Genomic DNA, 19,594 nt, shown 5'->3' on the forward strand with positions numbered 1-19,594 from the left:
GCCCCTTCGGGAGAGCGGCCGGGATCTACCGGGAGCGCCGGGAGCGCCGCCCCCCGGGCAGAGCTGCCCCCGCCCCGCCGCGCCCCGTCCCCGGAGCCGGAGCCGAGCCCCGGGGCCGCCTCGTCCTTTGTGTGCGGCGCGGCCGGGCCGGCACCGGGCACCGGGAGCCGGGCACCGGGCACCGGCACCGGGCACCGGGAGCCGCGAGCTGGGCACCGGGAGCCGCCCGGCGGCATCCGCAGCATCGAGCCCCGGCGGCGGCCCCGAGCCCCGGCGGCGGCCCCGGGAGCGGCGGCGGCGGCGGCGGCGGCGGCGGCGGCGGCAGCGGGGCCCTTGGCCCCCCCCGGTGTCCCCATGAAGGAGCCGGACGCCATCAAACTCTTCGTGGGGCAGATCCCGCGGCACCTGGAGGAGAAGGACCTGAAGCCCATCTTCGAGCAGTTCGGCAAGATCTACGAGCTCACCGTCATCAAGGACAAGTACACCGGCATGCACAAAGGTACGGCCCCCCCGGGACCCCCCCGGACCCCCCGGGACCCACCGAGACCCCCCCGGGACCCCCCGGCACCGCCACCGCCACCGGGAGCCGCTGCCAGCCCCGGGCACGGCCCCTGCGCGCGGCCGCCGGCATCAGGCGGAGCCCCCCCCCCCCTCCCTCACCCCCCCCCGTCGGGCGTCGGGGGCAGCCCCGGGTGGGGGGGGGCAGGAACGGTCCGGGCACAGCCCCAGCTGCTGGGTACCCCCCCCATAACCTGGATACCCCCCCCCATAACGTGGGTACCCCCCCATAATCTGGGTACCCCCCCCAGCCAGCCCCATAGCCTGGGTGCCCCCCCATACCCAGCCCCACAACCCGGGGGCAGCCCCAGGCACTGGGTACCCCCCCCCGTACCCAGCCCCAGGCACCGCACACACCATCGGGGGGAGGGGGGGGGGCGAGGAGCGGCCGTGCAGGAGGTGGGGGCGGCGGGGGGGGGGGCTCGGGGTGCTGCGGGGGTGTCGGCTGCTGGGGGGGGGCGGGGGGGGTGAGGGGAGCGGGGGTGGGGGCGTGCAATGGGTGTGGGGCGTGCGATGGTCGCATGTAGGGTGTGCAATGGGGGGGGGAGCGTGGTGGTTGTACGGGGTGTGATGGGTGGGGGGGGGCGATGAGCGTGTAACGGGTGGGGGGGTGTGCAACGGGCGTGCAATGGGTGGAAATGGGGCGTGCAATGGGAGTGTGGGGTGTGATGGGTGTGGGGGGTGTGCATTGGGTGTGGGGGGGGCACGCAGCGGTTGTGTACGGGGTGTGATGGGTGTGCAGTGGGGGTGCAGTGGGGGTGCGGTGGTTGTTTATGGGCTGTGATGGGGGTGTGGGTGTGCGGTGGTTGTGTACAGGGTGTGATGTGTGTGTGGGGGGGCGTGCAATGGCCGTGTGTAGGGTGTGCGGCGGTCGTGTACGGCTGTGATGGGTGTGGGGGTGTGCAACGGGTGTGTGGGCGTGCGATGGTTGCGTACGGGTGTGATGGGTGTGCAACGGGTGTGCGACGGGTGCCCAATGGGTGTACAACGGGTGTGTGGGTGTGCAGTGGCTGTGTACAGGGTGCAATGGGTGTGCAATGGGTGTGCAATGGGTGTGCAAGGTGCGGGTGTAGGGGTGCGGGTGTAGGGGCGCGGGGGGTGCCCGGTGCCGTGGGCCCCGCGGCGTCTCCCAGGCCCTGGGGCTGGGCCGGGCCGGGCCTGAGGCTGGAGGGGGGGGGGGACACAGACACAGGGGGACACCCCCGAGGGGTCCCGGCCCCGGAGCACGGCCCGGGGGGGGGTTTGTGTGTGTGTGTGTGGGGGGGGGGGGCAGGACGGGGCCGTGCCCCCCAGCGCCCGCTGTGCCCCCAGGATGCGCCTTCCTCACCTACTGCGCCCGCGAGTCGGCCCTGAAGGCGCAGAGCGCCCTGCACGAGCAGAAAACGCTCCCGGGGGTGAGTCCTGGGGGGGGGGCACCCCCCCCACCCCCTGCATCACACGGCCCCCCCCCCCCCCCCCCCACCCCACACATACACCAGGGAGGAGCCTGGGGACCCCCGGTGCCTTCACCCCCCCCCCAACATCCTCACCCCAAAATAGGGACCCTGAGGGGGGTGGGGGGGGTGTCCCCGTGTGCCCCCCCCCTCCCAACATCTGCCCCCGGGGGGGGGGCGAACCCCCCCGAGAGGGGCCCGGCGCTAACGAGGCCCCGGCGCTAACGAAGCGCTGCCAGGCGGGCTAACAAAGCCACCGGGGGGGGCGGGGGGGGGGGGGCTGCCTTTATTTGTAGCTCCGAGCATTTTGGGTGCCCCCCCCCATGAATTTTGGCCTCGGATCCCCCCAGCCGCGAGGATGCTGGGGGGGGGGGGGTTGGGGGTCCCCGTCACAGGGGGGGGGGCACAGCCTGGTGGCCCCCCCTCGCTGTCCCCAGGGAGCTTTGGCTTCGCTGGGGATAATCCGGGGGATTGGGGGCCGTAAATCCCCGCGGGGGGGGGATTATTTTGTCGGGGGGGGGGGGGGGGAATTAGGGGGGGCACCGCCCCAGCAACCGCCCCCAGCGGGGATGGTACCGGGGAGGGGGGCAGGAGGCGGGGAGGGGGGGCCCCGAGCTGTGCCATGGGGGGGGGGGGTTGGATTTTTTTTTGGGGGGGGGGGGGGTCTGATGGGGTCCCGGAGCCCAATGCCCCCCCTCCCCTGATCCCCCCAGGGCTGATCCCGGGATTAGCGGGGGATTAGCGCCCCCCCCACCCCCCCGGGGGGGGCATTTCCAGCACCATCTGGGGCCGGGGGGGGGGGGGGGGGGGCACAACCTTCGCTTTCTGCTTGGAAAAAACGGGGGGGGGCGAGGGGTGAGCCGGGGCTGAGCCCCCCCCCACAGCCCCTCCCCCATCCCGGGGGGGGGTTCTGCGCCCCCCCCCGCCCCCCCCCGCCCCCCCCCCGCCCCGTCATTGTTTATGGCGGCGCTGCTGATGTCAGCGCGTTGCCGGGCAACGGGACGGGGAAATTGGGGATGAGGAGGCGGTTGCCATGGAGCGCGGCCGTTGCCATGGTTACCGCGCATCTGTGCCCTCCCCCCATCCCCCCCCCCCCCGGGGGGTTACCGGAGGGAGGGGGGGGGGGCAGTTACCGGTGGGGGGGGGTGTGGGGGGGGCGGGGGCGCATCCCCGGGGTCCCCCCCGCGGTTGCCCGGTAACGGGACGCGGTGACGTGGCGTTGCCATGGCGACGGGAGCATCTCGGGGGGGGCGGGAGGGATGGGGGGATGGGGGGGGGGCGGGGTGCTGTGGGGGGGGTCTGGGGGGGGGCTGTGCCCCCATCCCGCGCTGTCGCCCCCAGATGAACCGGCCCATCCAGGTGAAGCCGGCCGACAGTGAGAGCCGAGGAGGTGCGGACACCCCCCCGAGACCCCCCCCGGACCCCTTTGGGACCCCCCCCGGGGACCCCATCCCTGGGGGTCTCATCCCGCCCCATCCCTTGCCCCCATTCCCGGGGGTCCTGTCCCATCCTGTGCCCCCACCCCCATCCCAGGGGGTCACATCTGTGTCCCATCCCCCCCCAGTCCCCTTCCCGGGGGTCCTGTCCTATCCTGTGCCCCCACCCGCATTCTGGGGGTCCCATCCTGTCCCCCCCCCGGGTCCCCATCCTGGGGGTCCCATCCTGTCCCATCCCATGCCCCACCCCCATCCCAGGGTCCCACCCCGGGGGTCCCATCCCAGGGGTCCCATCCCGAGGGTCCCACCCCATCCCACCCCGTCCCATCCCACCCCTGGGGGGGTCGTGCCCCCCCCCACGGCCGCGCTGTGCCCGCAGAGGACCGCAAGCTGTTCGTGGGGATGCTCAGCAAGCAGCAGGCGGACGAGGACGTGCGCAAGATGTTCGAGCCCTTCGGCACCATCGACGAGTGCACGGTGCTGCGCGGCCCCGACGGCACCAGCAAAGGTGGGGGGGGCTCCGTGGGGCCGGGGGGGCGCCGGGGGGGGCGCTGACCCCGCTGACCCCGCCGCCCCCAGGCTGCGCCTTCGTCAAGTTCCAGAGCCACGCCGAGGCCCAGGCCGCCATCGCCGCCCTGCACGGGAGCCGCACGCTGCCGGTGAGACGCCCCCGGCCCCCCTGGCCCCCCCGTGCCCCCCCGTGCCCCCCCCGCCATCACCTCCACCGGCACCGTCCTCATGGCCACCGTCGTCCCTGACCCGCAGCATCCCCATTGTGCCCACTGCCCCCACCAGCCCCACAGCACCACGTCCTCGTCCCGTCCCCATCCCAATCTCATCCCATCCCCATCCCATCCTAAATCTCATCCCAATGCCATCCCAGTCCCAGCCCCATCCCAGTCCCCATCCCAATCTTTGTCCCCTTCCCATCCCAATCCCAGCCCAATCCCAGCCCATCCCCACCACCATCCCCTCCCCATCCAATCCCCACCTTTATTCCCATCCCATCCCATCCCATCCCATCCCGTCCCATCCCATCCCATCCCATCCCATCCCAATCTTCATCCCGTTCCCATCCCATCCCCTCCTAAATCCCATCCCATTCCCATCCTATCCCCATCCTCATCCTAAATCCCTACTCCATCCCAGCCCATCCCATCCCATCCTAAATCCCATCCCCATCCTGTTTCCATCCTGTCCCCATCCTATCCCTGTCCCCCTCCCATCCCCATCCTACCCCACCCCGTCCCATTCCCATTTTGTTCCCATCCCAAATCCCATCCCCATCCCACTCTCCCCACCCCATCCATGCCCGGTGACGCGGGGCCGTGCCCCCCCGTGCCCCCCTCCCCAGGGCGCCTCGTCCAGCCTGGTGGTGAAGTTCGCGGACACGGAGAAGGAGCGGGGGCTGCGGCGCATGCAGCAGGTGGCCAGCCAGCTGGGCATGTTCAGCCCCATCGCCCTCCAGTTCGGCGCCTACAGCGCCTACACGCAGGCGGTAGGGGGGGCACGGGGGGCACGGGGGGGCACGGGGGGGTGGACCCCATGTTGGGTGAGGGGTGGCCCCAGGGACTGCGGGGGGGTAGGGGGAGACGGACCCCTGATGGACCCCGAGGTCCAGGGTGGGGAAGTGGGGGGGGGGTCATGGGGACACAGGGGGGTCATGGGGATGGAGGGGTCGTGGAGATGGGGGGGGTCATGGGGACGTGGTGGGGACAGGAGGTGCTGGAGCTCAAAATCCAAGGTGGCATCATTGGGGGGTGGGCACGGGGAGATGATCGGCCTCAGCATCCTGGGGGGGCCACAGGGGAAAAGATGGGGGCCCCATGGGACGGGGGGGGACATAGGGAGATGGGGGAGGCCCACGAGGCACATGGGGACCCCGGGGTGACACAGAGGGGATGAGGACCCCCATGGAGGGCCCGGGATGGGGACCCCGGGGTGCTGGGCTCCGGGGTGACAGCCACCGGAGGGGGGGTCCCGCTGCCCCGGGGGGGTGCCGGGGGCCGGTGCCCGGTGCCAGGCGCTGTCCCCGCAGCTGATGCAGCAGCAGGCGGCCCTGGTGGCCGCGCACTCGGCCTACCTCAGCCCCATGGCCACCATGGCCGTCCAGATGCAGCACATGGGCACCGTCACCCCCAACGGGCTCATCGCCACCCCCCTGCCCCCCTCCTCAGGTCGGTGCCACGGGGGGGACGGGGACGGGGACACGGGGTGGGAGGGGGCTGGGGGGGGGGGACACTGTGGGGGGGGCACTGGGAAAGGGGTGGGGGGCAGCAGGAGCAGGGATGGGGACACGAGGGATGGTGATGGGGAGGTCGGGGAGGCACCAGGGAAGGTGGTGCCAGGGATGGGGACATGGGGTGGGGGGCGCAGGGGGACCTTGGGGACATGGACCCCATGTGAGGGGGAGGGGGACATGGAGGTGGCACCAGACCCAGAGCCACCGACTTCATGGATATTGGGGCCGGGGAGGGGGGCGCAGAGGGATGGGGCTGCCGGGGGTGGCCGTACCCCCGGGGCGCGGTGACGAGGGGCAGGGGCAGGGTGCGAGGTGCCCCCCCCGGGCCGGGGGGGTGACGGGGGTGTCCCCGCAGGAACCAGCACGCCGCCGGCCATGGCCGCCACCCCGGTGCCCGCCATCGCGGCCCCGCTGAGCGTCAACGGCTACAGCCCGGTGCCGGCACAGCCCGCGGGGCCGCCCGCCCCCGAGGCCGTCTACGCCGGGGGGGTCCCCCCGTTCCCAGGTGCCCGCCGCCCCCCCTGCCCGCCCCCCCCGCTGCCCCCCGCCGCCCCTAACAGCCCCCGCTTTGCCCCCAGCCCAGAGCCCCGCCGCCCCCGGGGACCCCCTGCAGCAAGCCTACGCCGGCATGCAGCACTACACAGGTCGGGGGGGCTGGGGGGGGCGCTGGGGGGTACTGGGGGGGGTACTGGGTACACTGGGTGGGCACTGGATGGTGTTAGGTGGGTACTGGGGGACACTGGGAGGGTGCTGGGAGGCACTGGAGGGCTGTTGGGGAGCACTGGGGGGCATTGCGGCCACTGGGGGGGCACTGGGGGGGCATTTAAGAGCCCTGGGTGCAGTTGGGGGGGTAGAGGGGGTGTATAGATTTAGGGGGGGGGCACTGTGAGGACACTAGGGGTGGGGGGGAGGCACTGCATTGCTTTGGGGGGGGCACCTGGATGGTTCTGTGGGTGGGGAGGGGGAACCACCACCAGGCACTGGGGGGCACTGGGCTGGGGGGGGTATGGGGGGGGGACGTGCTGACCCCCTGTCGCCCACGCAGCCGCCTACCCCGCAGCCTACGGGCTGGTGAGCCCGGCCTTCGCCCCCCCGGGGCCCCTGCTGGCCCCCCCGCCCCCCCCGCAGCAGCAGCAGCGCGAAGGTGAGAGCACCCCGGGACCCCCGGACCCCCCCCTTCAAAGGGTGCTGGGCTCGGGGTGCCCAGTGGGGGGCGGGGGGGGGGGTGGGGTCACCCCAAGGGCGGTGGGGGTGGGTTTTTTTTGGTGGGGGGCACGGGGGGGCGCAGGGTTCCGGGTGCCCGCTGTGATGCCGCTCCCTCCGCAGGCCCCGAGGGCTGTAACATCTTCATCTACCACCTGCCCCAGGAGTTCGCCGACACCGAGATCCTGCAGATGTTCCTGCCCTTCGGCAACGTCATCTCCGCCAAGGTCTTCGTCGACCGCGCCACCAACCAGAGCAAGTGCTTCGGTAGGGACGGGGGGCACGGGGACACCGGGGGGGACACAGGGACACCAGGGACATGGAGATACTGGGGACATGGGGACACTGGGGTCAGTGGGGACACCAGGAACACGGTGACACCAGGGACATGGGGGGCACGGGGACACCAGGGACATGGGGACACTGGGGACATTGAGGAGGACATGGGGACACCATGACTGGGGGCTCCCCATGCCCAGGGACCTGGGGCTGTCACAGGCGGGGACACCTTGGCCTGGTCGCAGGGCTGTGGGGGGGCTGTGGGGGGGTCACAGCCTGCCCAGGGCACGGGGCCGTCCCGGCTGGAGCGCTCCCAGCCAGCACACACAGGGGACAGGGACAGCACGGGGGGGGTGCGGGACATCCCCTGGGGGAGCCACCGTGGGGCAGGGGCAGCCGCGGCTGCCCTGTCCCCAGCGCCCCCCCTGCCCCCCCCCAGGCTTCGTGAGCTTTGACAACCCGGCCAGCGCGCAGGCGGCCATCCAGGCCATGAACGGCTTCCAGATCGGGATGAAGCGCCTCAAGGTGCAGCTCAAGCGGCCGAAGGACGCCAACCGGCCCTACTGAGCCCGGTGAGCCCCCCCAGGACCCCCCCGCAAACCCCACAACTCATTGGGGGTGTGGGGGTCCCACTTGCTCCCAACCCCAGCACTGCTTAATGCCCCCCCCCGCCCATCTCCCCTCTCGCCAGGTCTGGAGGTGCCGGAGCAGCACCCTTGGGTGCCCCCCCCCCCAGTTGCAGAGCGGCCCCCCCCGGGACACCCCAGTGGTGCCCGTGGGGGGCTCAGTCCTGCTGGCGGGAGGGGGGGGGGGGGCACACACAGACCCCCCCCACATGCTCAGGAAGGATGGACACCCCCTCCTCCCCCCCTGGACCAATCTGGACACCCCCAGCACCCCATGTCCCATCAGCCTGGGGGGGGGGGGGGGGGGGGATGGGGCCCCCCTCCCCATCACCCCCGCTGCCCCCCGGGGGGAACCCCCTGCTTGGAGCTTTTTTCTCACCAAACAGGACCAAAACCAGCTCCAGGTGGGGGGGGCCGCCATGGGGTCGGGGGGGGGTGGGAACGACACCGGGGGCTGGGCCTGGCACACCCCCTCCCCCCCCTTCTCCCCCCCCCAAGACCCCAGGGTGAGTGGGACCCCCCCCAACACACACACACTGCCACCCCCACCCCCTCCCCGCTCTGCCCCAGCCCCAACCTGCCTCAATCCCCCCCCCACGGGCACTGGGGTCTGCCCCCCCCCGGCCTCCCCCCCCCCCCAACGGCCACGGCCAAGGAGCAGCCGAGCCTGGGACGCGCCAAAACTGCACCAAAAGTCGGGGTCTGGCAAACTGGGGTGCGGCAGCATCAGGATGTGCCGGAACTGGGATGTACTGGAACGAACTGGGATGTGCCGGAACAAACTGGGATGTGCTGAAACTGCACCAAAAGTCAGGATGCAGCAAGACCAGGATGCAGCAGCATCGGGATGCGCAGCAATTGGGATGTGCTGGAACAAACTGGGATGTGCTGAGACTGGGATGCGCCAAAACTGGGATGTGCTGGAACAAACTGGGCTGTGCTGGGACAAACTGGGCTGTGCTGCAATGGGGATATGCCTGGCCTCGCACGCAGGCGCTGCCCCAGGAACTCGCCGCCGGGCACCGGGAGCCGCGCGCACCCCGGGGCGCCCAAACCCGGGAGGGCCCCGGAGCAGCGCGGCCACGGAGCCCCCGCGGCCACCGGCGTCGAACGACGGGGACACGGCCGCAAACGCCATGGGGCCAAATTTGGGGCCGATTTGGCCCAAACGGCGGTGCTGCCCGGTGCTGCTGCCCGGTGCCGGTGCCCGGTGCCACATGCCCCCCTCCCCAGCCAAACCCGGGGGGAGGGGGGTGCAGCCATGCCCTGGTTCCCCCCCCCTCCCCGCTGCCCCCCTGTACATAACTCCGTTGGCCGGGGGCGCGGCCGCTCCTCTCTTTGTCTCTGTCCCCCCCTTTTCGGGGGTTTGGTACCTGCTGAGTCGGTTTAGAGGGTGGGGGGTGGGGGGTGCGGGGCCGGTAGCGCGGGGGGCACAGACCCCGGGGAGTTGACGTCTGCGGTGGAGACACCGGCGCTTAACTTATTTGCTATTTATTGCGGTTACTTTGGATAATTTAATTATTTTTTTCTTTTTTTTTTTCCTCCTTTTATTTTTTTCTGTCTAAATAAAAGTTACAAAAAAAACAAAAACAAAAAAACCCTGACCCTCGATGGCTCTGAAGCGTCCCTGCCCGGGGAAGGGTCGGGAGGGACCCCGGGGATTTGGGGTTGGTTCCCCCCCCCCCAGCCCCCTCCCAGCCCCGCGCCTGCCGCGGTGAAGGAAATGGCCACGGTTCCCAGCAGCTTCATCAATAAATCAATTTATTTAAAAGAATATGTTACAATTAATTACACTAAGTGACTTTACCAAACAACCGGAGTGGTTAGCGCTAGAGAACGAGGAACAAAACACCGGGAGCAGACGGGGAGGGGGGAGGCTTTTTTTTTTTATTTTTTAAATTCCTCCTTTTTGCAGTTTTTTTTATTTTTTTATTGTCGTTTATTTCCTTCACATTTCTGAATCACGAATAAAAAATACAAGATACCGTAGTGAAAACACCGTTAGAGTTCTCTCGAATAAATTAAAGATGTGTGCGTGGCAGCGCGGGGGGGGGCAGCCGGGGGCGCGCTGGGCGGGGGGGGCCGAGCCCCCCGATTATTGCTGAGCCCGGGGGGGGCCCGGCTCCGTGTGATTAAAGCCGCGGCGCTTCCTGACCTACTTAGCCGGGCACGGAGCGGCGCTTTCGGTTTCCTTAAGGAAAAAAAGAAAAGAAAAAAAAAAAAAAAAAACAACAAAAACCCCAAACGCAGCGACCTGAAACGCAACAAGCGCTGTTTGCGTCGCAGAGCCTGGGCCAACGGGTTGGGAGCTCCAGGCCCCCCTCCCTCTGAAATTAAGGACTGAAAATGGTGGCAAACCCCCCGATTTGCACAATTTGAGTGCCCGGGACTGGCCCGCGGGGCGCCCGAGGACAGCGGCCGAGAAATCCCATTAGCGCGGCGAGCGCTAATTAATTCCCCGCGTGCGGCCTCGCTTCTGCTCTCGTGCCACTGCCCCGCCACGGGGACCTCAGGACCAGGAGGGGTCCCCGAGAATGCGGGGCCCGAGGCTGCCACGCTCACCCCGGGGGGGCTCCTGCTCCGGGGGGGCCCAGGGCTGATGGCGAGCAGCCTCCAGAGGCACCCGGCACCGAGTGGCCTCCGCGGGGAACCTCCAGTGGGGGAAAAGCGAAGTCAGAAGCTTGTAAACGTGCCGAGGTCCTTGTGCCAGGAGAGGTATTTCCCTGTAATGTTGCTGTGTTTTGATTTTTTTTCCTTTTTTTTTTTTTTTCTCTAAAGTTAGTTTTTAAAAAAACAACACAATGAATTGGGGAAGAGGGGGGGGAGATGCGTGTAAAAACGCAAGCTTAAAAAAGGTACTGCCACTGGTATGAAACCTTAAAAGAAATATATATATGTATATACGTGCACGGCCTTTGTATATATAGCTTTGCATTTTTTTTCTCTTTTTTCTTTTTTTTTTTTTTTACATACATACATATATATGCCTGAACAGTGCAAATGGACGATGTCTCAGTTTCCAGTTGTATAAAACAGGAGCCCAGTCCGCCTTCTGGCATCGGACCCGGCTGGAAGGGAGCAGACAGAACACCCCGGGGCGAGCTCGCGCCGTCCGCCACCGCCTTCCCCTTGCCGCCGCCGAGCCTGCCCTTCTCCTCGCTGCTTAATTCCATAAACATGAAGTTCACAAATGGTATTATTATTAATAATATTTAGTTTAAGGGCTTTAATACAATAACAGAATTTGTAAGTGTTAATTTGGGTGTGGGGGGGAGGGGGTTACGTTCTTCCGTGCCGAGGGGCTAAGTGGCCGCGTCCCTCTGCTGTGACCTGACCATCTGAAAGATGTTCTGCAAGAGAAGAGAAAGGAGAGGTCAGGGGCAGCCCCGTAGGACGGCTCCTGGCCCCCACGGTCCCACCCGGCGCAGCCCAGGGGCTCCCCGGCCTCCTCCTCCTCCTCCTCCTCTTCCTCCACTGGCAGAGGAGCCGTGGCCACAGGGAGCTGCCCAGCCCCACCGCGGTGCAGCCGCTGAGCACGGGGCTGGGGGAGCTCCCCAGCACCAGCCCTGCCGGCAGGGCAAGGTTTCGGTTTCTGCCTCAAATGCGAGGCTGTGGGGCAGGCGCCGTGCAGGAGGACGCTCGGAGCCCTGGGGGAATGAGCTGAGGGTTGGGGCGCACCGGGTCCCATGGGTGCTGGTGGTCGCTGCTGTGGGTGGCGCAGCTCCGTGTGGTGTGGGGTGCGCAGGGGAGCCCTGGGCACAGCTCCGCTCCGGCACCACCGAGCCCCCCTGGGAGCTCGAGCAGAGGAAAGGAGGGCAGGAAGGAGGCCAGGAGCAGCCCCGGGGACTGGACGGATCCCCCCAGCTCCCTCCTGGCTCCACGAGCAGCCCTCCCCCCAGAAAAGGGCCAGAGGCTGCAAGTAACCCAAATTCCGCCTGCACGACTCCGCGCTTTCCCTGGAGCTGACCCGAGCCCAGCAGCTCTCAGCAGCTTCCCTGCCGCAGAAGGAGGATGGAGGACGGAGAATTTCCCCCATGGCTCTGCCCCAGGGCACCAGCTCCCTCCCAAGCAACTTGCACCCAACGCACCCCACTGTCCCCGCATTACCCTCGGCCCATCCCGTGGTGCGGCCAAGGGTGTCCCTTAAGGGCTTGGCGTAGAAAATAAGGCCACAAGGGTTGGGCAGCTCACAGAGCACCAAATACATCCATAAAGTATCTGCCAAGTTCCATCAATCTTTTTATTTTACACGAGGGAACGAAAATCACCCGGTGACCGGTCAGCAACGCTCCTGATCTGGAATTAGCCCCCCCTGCTCGTGCTGCTCCCATCAGAGCAGTGAGGGCAGCGGCCGGGGCTTTGGGGTGCCGGGGGCAGCGGTGCCCCACGGTGCTCCCCACGCCAGGAGCTGCGGCCAAAGGGTTCCCGGTACAGCAAGCGAGATCATGCAGACACGAACGAATCCAACGGGACAAAAACCTTTCCCCCCCGGCAGGGAAGTCCCGGGGTGCTCAGAAGTGAGGAGCCGCTGATGGAAGAGGGAAGGAAGAGAATGCCCCCGGTCTCCGTTCACCGAGGCCCCAGGAAGAGACGTCAGGGGCTGCGGGAGGGCGCGGTGCCGTGTGCGGGCAGGGAGCGGTGCCAGCCCCGGCACAGCCCGCAGCCGGTTCCCGTGGCCGCCCAGCTCCGTGCCACCAACTCGCTGCCACAACTCCTGCGGGGAGCTCGGTGCCTGGGGGGGGAGTTCCAGGCAGCCCCCCCGAACTGAGCCTGGCTCTTTCTTTCCTGCGGTGTCTCCGGGTTTTGCGGGCAGGGCACCGGCTTTGAAAGGGCAACGCAGGAACGCGGCCGCGTGCGCGAAGCCTTCACCCCGCTCTTCCTCAAGTGCGCCGGGTGCCCGGGGATCATTGGGGTTACCCCCGCGGGATGTTATCGCGCAGGATCTGCCCGGCAGAGGAAGCATCGCAGGGGTGGGAGGCTCCCACACCCCCGCCAGCGCTGCGCAGCCCGCGCCGCTCCTTCCTGAGCGCTGACACATCCTGCACCCTCAGCTACAGCTTTCAGCTCAGTCAGAAGGGGCTCTCGCCCCGTTTGATGTCCCAACGCTTTCTAGCCAGCACCACGTAACTCCTGCCCACGAGGCGCACCTATGGGAACCGCTGGGGTTAACAGCTTTCTGCCTCACCGAACGCAACCGCGCTTCGGTTCTTTCGAGCTCAGTAACCTGCAGCTATTTCGGACGCCCGAGCGCAGAGCTAAAACGTGGGGCAGGAGCACGGCAACGCGAGGGGTCCGCAGCCACCGCCGGCGCTCCGAGTCCCCGCAGAGGAAGCTGCGAGCAGAGGTTTGCAGGGAGGCACCCGCAGAGGCCGCGGCTCCTGGCACGCGCCGCTCCACGAGCGCATCAGAGCAGCGGGGGCCTCTCCGCAGGGCCCCTCCGTGTGAGGTGCTGGGCTAAGAGCCTACGCGAGGATATCCTAGGGGCGGGCAGGGAAGGCTCCCGGATGCTTCTCAGCACATCTTGAGGCAATCGGAAGCGTTTAGCTTTGAATCCTGGCCAGCTGGAATGCGAAAGCGGCTGGGCAGAGGGCGGCAGCAGGAGAGGTGCGTTCGCGAGGCTACGACAGAAGCGGTTTCACTCCTCACTAGGAAAGCGGCGCTGGGAACGGCACGGTCAGTCCCTAAGGGTCCTCACTCCATCGCAGAAGAACAAGAGAAAAAAACCACACACCACTAGCCCGCGGCTTCCAGGATAAAGTCTCTGGTCCTTTACAAGGCGAGCGGAGCCACAGCGTTTGTCCCCGTGCAGCTGCGCCCGTCCCCTCTCCTCCGGGGAGGCGAAGGGAGCCGCCGCTCGCGGCCGGAGCGTCGCATCCCGGGGCATCCGGAGACCGGCGGCGTCCAGGAGAGGGGCCCCAAACGTTCCTAACGTCAGCAAAGAGGCCTCGAGGCACAAAGCCACCTCTATCCCATCAAAAGCAGCAGTGGGGGGGTTAGTCTGCGGGTTCCCTCCGAGGAGAAGCCACTAGGAAAGGGCACTGTTCTACGCTAACGGGAGCTGGAGCAGAGGAGCAGGAGACACTAGGTCCGCAGCACAGCAGCCAGGCTGGCTCACAGAGCACAGATGCTGTTTGTTTTCAGCCCAATTACCTTGCTGCACATATTGTCTTTACTGCAGTTCTTGTTATCCTTGTCTGTTGCTTCCTCCTCCACCTTTACAAGGGAAAAAAATAAAAAGGGTATAAATAAAAAAGCAGAGCCGGAGGGGACGGGAGGAGACTGAGCAGCTGCTGCTGCCGGAGCGGCTGGAAGAGCGTCGGGAAGGATCCGGGGCGCTGAGGGCGACGCCGTGGCCTCAGCAGGGAAGGAACGGGCCGGCCACGAGGGCACCGGGTGGCCACGCATGCCTGGCTCCCTGCCCACATGGCCCCACGCCAGCCCCACCGACACGGGGAGCTGCGGAGGAGCTTGGGACGAGGCAGGCTGCCCCCTCGGGAAGCTTCTGCTCCACGATCCAAAGCGGCAGCCACGAAGCCTTTGTTCCTCACGGGGCAGAGAGGTCACCCCGGCAGGGACGCGGAGCCCAGAGCCCATTTCCTCGGCTCTGCACGCGGTGCTGAGCGCCGCCTGCTCCCCGTGCAAAGCCTGGGACTCCTCGTCCCGGCCTGCCTGCAGGTCTGTGGCCGCTCGTGAGAGCGCCTGCTCCAACCTCAGGCTGAGCCACGCCACTTTCCATGTTCACTACAAAACCCTGCTGGCCTCGCGCTCCTCTGTCCACTGCTGCGTCCCTGGGGCCGCACGGCTGCTGCGGTCTGTGCCTGACCCTGCACTCCCCGTGTGTCTGCAGCGTCCCATGCCCAGCACAGCGCCAGCCCTGGGCCCTGGCCACACCGCGACGAGCACCAGCAGCCCTGCCCCGTGCCCAGCAGGTTGGAAACTTCCCCGTGGAGACGGGAATCATCCCCGCCTGGGAGCCTCCACGCCGGGCAGATCGTCCTGGATCCCTTTCAGACTCGCCGCGTTTAATCTCTGATCAGATCAAGGCCAAGGAGAGGCCCCAGCCTCCAGCGGCCGCTTCTCTCTGCTCCCAAAAGGGAGGGCGGCGACCTCCCCGGGACAGCAGGGGCCGGGGCACACGCGGCGGTGCTGCAGCAGCCACAGACGAGGTGCTTCCAGTCCCAGCCACCCTGCCAGCACGGAGCCGTCCCTGGGACGACCCGCGGGTGACACCTCTCAACGGCTTCAGCGGGAGGAGGCCGAGCAGCCCCCTCAGGCTGGGACTCAAAATAAACCCTAACACCTCCCTGCTCCCCAGAATCTTTCTGCCAGAGGCTCTCGCGACCCCTCCTGAGTCATTCCGCAGCCCCCGTAACCCCGCCGCAGGACGGACGCTTTGCCCCCTGCACTCAGCAGCAGGCACCAGGGAATGACCGGGAACCAAGCAGGCTCGGACACAACACGCGGCGCCCCGCACCCACAGAGCCTGAGACCCCCCCCACGCTCCCAGCAGAGCCCCCCCGCTGCTCCAAGCACCCGACTGCTCCCCGCACAATCCTTCCTGCTCGGGCTGCGGGTCGGAGCCAGGCGGAGTCACTTGCAGTAAAAAGCTGCCGAAAGAGGCGAAGCCGTTGCCCTGCAGCAGCGGGCCCTTACCTCCTTCCTCCACTTGAGCTCGCAGAAAACCCGTTCGAAGCACTCGTGCATGTAGTTGAACTGCAGAGAGAAAGCGGGCGCGTGTCAGGCGGCGGCGCAGCGCCCGTCGCCCTGCCCGTGCTGCCGGCTCCTCCTGGCGGCCGCCTGCCTCCCCGCCGCCTCCCGCTCGGAGCTGGGTGCTCCCCTCCAGCTCCCTGCGGATCCCAGAGGGAGGAACAAGCGGGATGCGACTCCTCCTTCCCTGTCTGTAACGGGGGCACACTTACGTAGGGGGTGAAGATTTTAACCCATCGGGGTTTCTTCTCTCCGCGTGCGTACTCGAAACAAAACGCCATCCCCTCCTCGTCCGTGTCCCACCGCTGCATTTCGTCCCATTCGAACGCTATGACCTGGTTCTGAGGGGAGATAAAACCCTGTGAGCCCCGAGCCAGCAGCCCCCGGGCACGGGGGGGTTTAAGGCAGATCAGAAAAAGCCAAGCCACACACGGGGGGGGCGAGGGCAGGGAGTGACGCCCCGTGCTGCCAGCCAGCGGCAGTCCCAAGCCCCAGAGCCCCGGGCAAGCTGCTCCCCCTTCCTACGAAGCCGAGGTGGGTACCGGGACCCCGGGCAGAGCCCTGCTGTGCCCCTCACCTCCAGCTGGCCCTCCTCGGTGCAGGCGTGGAGTTTAAAGTGCTTGATGCTGATGGCCGTGATGACATGTCCCTTCCGCCGGGAGTCACAGGAGCAGTGGGGGAAGATGATCTCGTTGTAACCCTCGCACGTCCGCAACATGTTCAGGTACTGCAGGGGGAAAGCGACAGCGCTGGACGGGGACCCAGCCTCCTCCTGCCACCCTCGTGCTAACGGCCCCCGACCTGTCTTTGGTCATCAGAAAGCCCGGGAGAGCAGCAGGAACAAAAGTGCCATGGGATGAGCCACGTGGGGGAAGTGTCTATTTATTGCCCCTTACCATTAGTTAATAATTAAGAGGTTATTTGAACTCGTTTCTTGGCTTAGTGCTTCAGGTGACTCTGCTGGGGGTCCAACGCAGCCCCCCAGTAGGGGCCTGAGAGCTACAGCAAAGGGGCTCGGGGCAGGACCCCGAGCAGGACCCCGAGCCACCCCTCTATGAGCACAGCCAGCAGCAGCCGGGGCGCAGAGCTGGGGAAAGAGCAGCCCCAGGCACCCCAGGAGTTATTTACAAGTCAGATTCTTCTGCTGCTTGATCTTCGAGCCAAGCTCGCGTCTGGCGGCTGAGCTCGGGGCACCCCCCTGCTCCCCCACATCTACGCCAGGCAGGCTCAGCGAGTCGCACCGAGCCCCCAGGCACTCGCTGGGCAAAGCGATAAGAGGCAGAAAATCGGTCGGGCAGACAGACAGCGAGATCTGACACGGGATTTGCAACCTGGGGAGACTTCTGCCAGGCAAAAAAAGACACTAAGAGACAGGGGCAGGGGACACAGCGAGCAGCACTGCGAGCAGAGCAGTGCCCGTGCCTCTCGGCCAGCCCAGTGCCACTGCTTGAGGCAGAAGACGACCTTTGCCTCTCCATTACTGGGAACAGCTGCTCCCAAAGGGCTGGGGGTGGAGGACTGCTACACGGCACGTTAAGCACCTCACCTCTCAGCACTGGCAGTAACACGCCAGGTTTATCGCTGCCTTGTTTGGAGCCCAGTCAATTCGTGGCCGTGCCAAGGACAAGCAGCTGATGGAGCTCGCCGGGCACACGGGGCGGTTTTGTTTCGGGCAGCAGCAGACCCGTGGGCACGGCCCAGCCCCACGCCTGGCACTGCTGCACGCCTGCAACCCTGCCGAGGCCTCTGTGCCAAACCGACGCTCCCACAGCTCTCTGGGGTTATTGCTTTCCAAGGAAAGATGTTTTTCAAGGCTGCAGCTATCTCCTTCCCAGACTCAGCACTGCACAGCACTTGCCGGAGGAAGCAACCAGGACAGGTAGGACAACTCACCATGACCATCTTTCTCTGCTCACACAGCTTCTGTAACTGGTAGGACTTCTCCTCTGCTTTGATGTAGCCTTTCTTGACATCATCGACAGCCTGAAACAGAAAAAGGGAAAGAACACCCAGGAGGTCAGGCCCCAGGATCTCCTCGCAGTGCTTCGCCTGCCCCAGCTCACAGCCCTGCAGTCCATCGTGCACCCAGCGAGGGCCGGGCTCGGCGACTCCAGCCCCGAGCCTCTGCCTGCCTCGGGCAGCACGCAGATGCCTGGGTCTAGGAGGGTTCTGATAGAAAATTCCCCAGATGGATCTGCAAATGCTGGTACTTGGAATCCTGCCTCTGCCTTTGGGCATCACCCGCTACAACCCTTCCACCGCAGACACACGCAGCCGCCTCCAGCAGAGCAGCACAGGCTTTGTTTTCAAACACCGTGCTGCTGGAGGGCAGTGCTGCCATGCAAAGGCTGCTTCACTCTTCGGGAGTGAGCAGGTACGCAGCACTGCCTTTAGCTGCACAGCCTCACACTGCTCAGCCAGGACCCCTGCCCTCGCACCAAGCAGCTCGTGAAGCTGCCAGCCAGTCTGGGGCATCGCTGAGCTTGCTAACAGCTCTTTTCTCAGTTTGTGTCAGAGGCTGGTACTTGTCAGTTGGAAGTGTTGGGACAGCGTTTTTGGTGGCTGAGACAGAGCAGGATTTAGCTCACTGAACTGTGCAGGTGTCTACCTCTGAGCTGCTCATCCTAGACCGGCTGTACACAGGCAGAGCACAGCTCCTCTCAGGCTCACTTCACCCCAGAGCAGCTGCGTGGAAGGGGTTGAGTGAAAGCACAGGCAGGAACATCCCCACCAGTTCACCGCAGAGCTGCCGACTCACCCAGCCACCAGCCCGTGCTCCTCAAAGCCGCCTGAGCAGCGCCAGCCCTCAAGGTCCCGCTCTGCTGCCAGGGCACCAAGGCACAGCGGCGTCTGGAGTGGTTCTGGGAGCCAGGCGCTTGGCTACCAGCAGGCGTTGGCTCACCTCCAGCAAGAAATCGCAGCTCCTGCCCAAGGAGCTCGCGGGCACCTACCTGATGGAAGAAGTAGGTGACTGCCAAGTCATTGTCGTTGAGAAGAACCTCCTCCTCTGTAGTGAAAAGCCATTTCCGGATGGTCAGGCATGTTCCCGGCACTGCCGAGGTGTAGTTCTGCACGTAGAGTTTGTGGGGGAATTCGTTGGGCGCCAGCTTGCGCACTGGAAGAAGCACAGGACACCGAGGTCAGCACAGGACACCAAGGTGAGCTGGGCTCAGCACCTGCTTCTGCAGTGCTGGACCCCAGGGGTCCCTCGCAGTGGGCCCTGGCACACAAACAGGAATTAATTCCCTGAAGATCAAACTCCTCCCGGCTGATGGGGCAGGACGCGGGTGCTGCCCCACTGCCACCCATGCGGCCGGGCAGGGCATGAGCTGAGGACAACCCCACCGAGTGTGGTCCCCAGGAGCCATCACAGCAGCCTGATGCCACCCTCTGCTGAGCACGGGGAGGATCACCCTGCCCAAGGTCACAGAATCACAAATGTCTTGGGTTGGGAGGGACCTGCTGGAGCTCAAGAAGAGTTTGGACAACGCTCTGAGACGTGCTTTGATTGCCTGTCAGAGCCGGGCTGGCTCTGGCAGGTCCCCGTCCCTCTGGTGCTGGGGCCCCAGAGCTGAGCACAAGGCTGCAGGCAGGGTCTCAGGGAGCAGAGCAGAGGACGCGATCCCCTCACACTGCTCCAGGGCACTGCGATGCGTGGCGCTGCCCCCACACTGTGACTTGCTGCTCAAGGCCATCTCCAGCTCCCCACAGGAGCGTTCTGGGCTCGTTTCCATTTCCCTGCAGCTTCCTCGGAAGGGCCCCTCCGCATCACGGCGGGCTGAGGCAGCCTGCTGCCATGAGTCCTGCCCGCACTGCCCCTGTCGATGCTCACTGCGTTCAGAGCTGCTGCTGCTGCTTTCCTTCACGGTGATGGATGAGAAGGGGAGCTCGGCACGTCTCCTTCGTCAGGTAGGGTACGGTCACTGTCTCCCTGCAGCCGGAGCTAACAGCTCCCAGGGAAATTAAATGGAGCGCATCCAGACAGGAATAAATGGGGATGCTCACGGCGAGCGTCCGGAACGCGCAGGCCGTAAAGGTTAACTGGAGATTTTCCTGTTCTGAGTGCTGTGCTTCTCAAACTGCTCAGAGCAACGAGGCACCACCAGCACC

At 66.3% G+C, this 19,594-nt stretch overlaps 2 protein-coding genes across 3 annotated transcripts in view; one reads left to right on the plus strand and one right to left on the minus strand.

The window, feature by feature from the left end:
- On the plus strand, window positions 1-10,015 carry CELF3 (CUGBP Elav-like family member 3). The gene is made up of 13 exons (XM_084500678.1): window positions 1-499; window positions 1,870-1,952; window positions 3,333-3,381; window positions 3,807-3,935; window positions 4,007-4,086; window positions 4,782-4,925; window positions 5,466-5,604; window positions 6,025-6,174; window positions 6,248-6,313; window positions 6,715-6,813; window positions 6,996-7,139; window positions 7,591-7,723; window positions 7,843-10,015. Exons 1-12 carry the CDS (start codon window positions 355-357, stop codon window positions 7,716-7,718), a joined length of 1,356 nt encoding a protein of 451 aa, XP_084356804.1. The 5' UTR covers window positions 1-354; the 3' UTR covers window positions 7,719-7,723; window positions 7,843-10,015.
- The window catches only part of SNX27 (sorting nexin 27), a gene marked incomplete at its 5' end in the record, with an annotated part of 21,322 nt that continues 11,249 nt past the window's right edge, over window positions 9,522-19,594 (minus strand). The window contains 7 exons of one of the 2 annotated variants that reach the window (XM_084500676.1): window positions 9,522-11,127; window positions 13,928-13,990; window positions 15,431-15,490; window positions 15,697-15,825; window positions 16,062-16,211; window positions 17,378-17,467; window positions 18,436-18,599. In XM_084500676.1, the coding sequence (XP_084356802.1) occupies window positions 11,080-11,127; window positions 13,928-13,990; window positions 15,431-15,490; window positions 15,697-15,825; window positions 16,062-16,211; window positions 17,378-17,467; window positions 18,436-18,599 (704 nt within the window). In that variant the 3' untranslated portion in view covers window positions 9,522-11,079. The remainder of the gene's footprint in view (window positions 11,128-13,927; window positions 13,991-15,430; window positions 15,491-15,696; window positions 15,826-16,061; window positions 16,212-17,377; window positions 17,468-18,435; window positions 18,600-19,594) is intronic. The other variant, XM_084500677.1, reaches the window with a different exon arrangement.

The sequence above is a fragment of the Aythya ferina genome (assembly GCF_964211825.1).
Source record: "Aythya ferina genome assembly, chromosome: 29".
In the NCBI taxonomy this organism is placed as follows: Eukaryota; Metazoa; Chordata; class Aves; order Anseriformes; family Anatidae; genus Aythya; species Aythya ferina.

Coding starts and splice junctions, on each gene's coding strand:
- CELF3 (XM_084500678.1), top strand. CDS start 355: ATGAAGGAGCCGGACGCCATCAAACTCTTCGTGGGGCAGATCCCGCGG. Junction 3,382..3,806: donor CGACAGTGAGAGCCGAGGAG/GTGCGGACACCC, acceptor CTGTGCCCGCAG/AGGACCGCAAGCTGTTCGTG. Junction 7,140..7,590: donor CAACCAGAGCAAGTGCTTCG/GTAGGGACGGGG, acceptor GCCCCCCCCCAG/GCTTCGTGAGCTTTGACAAC.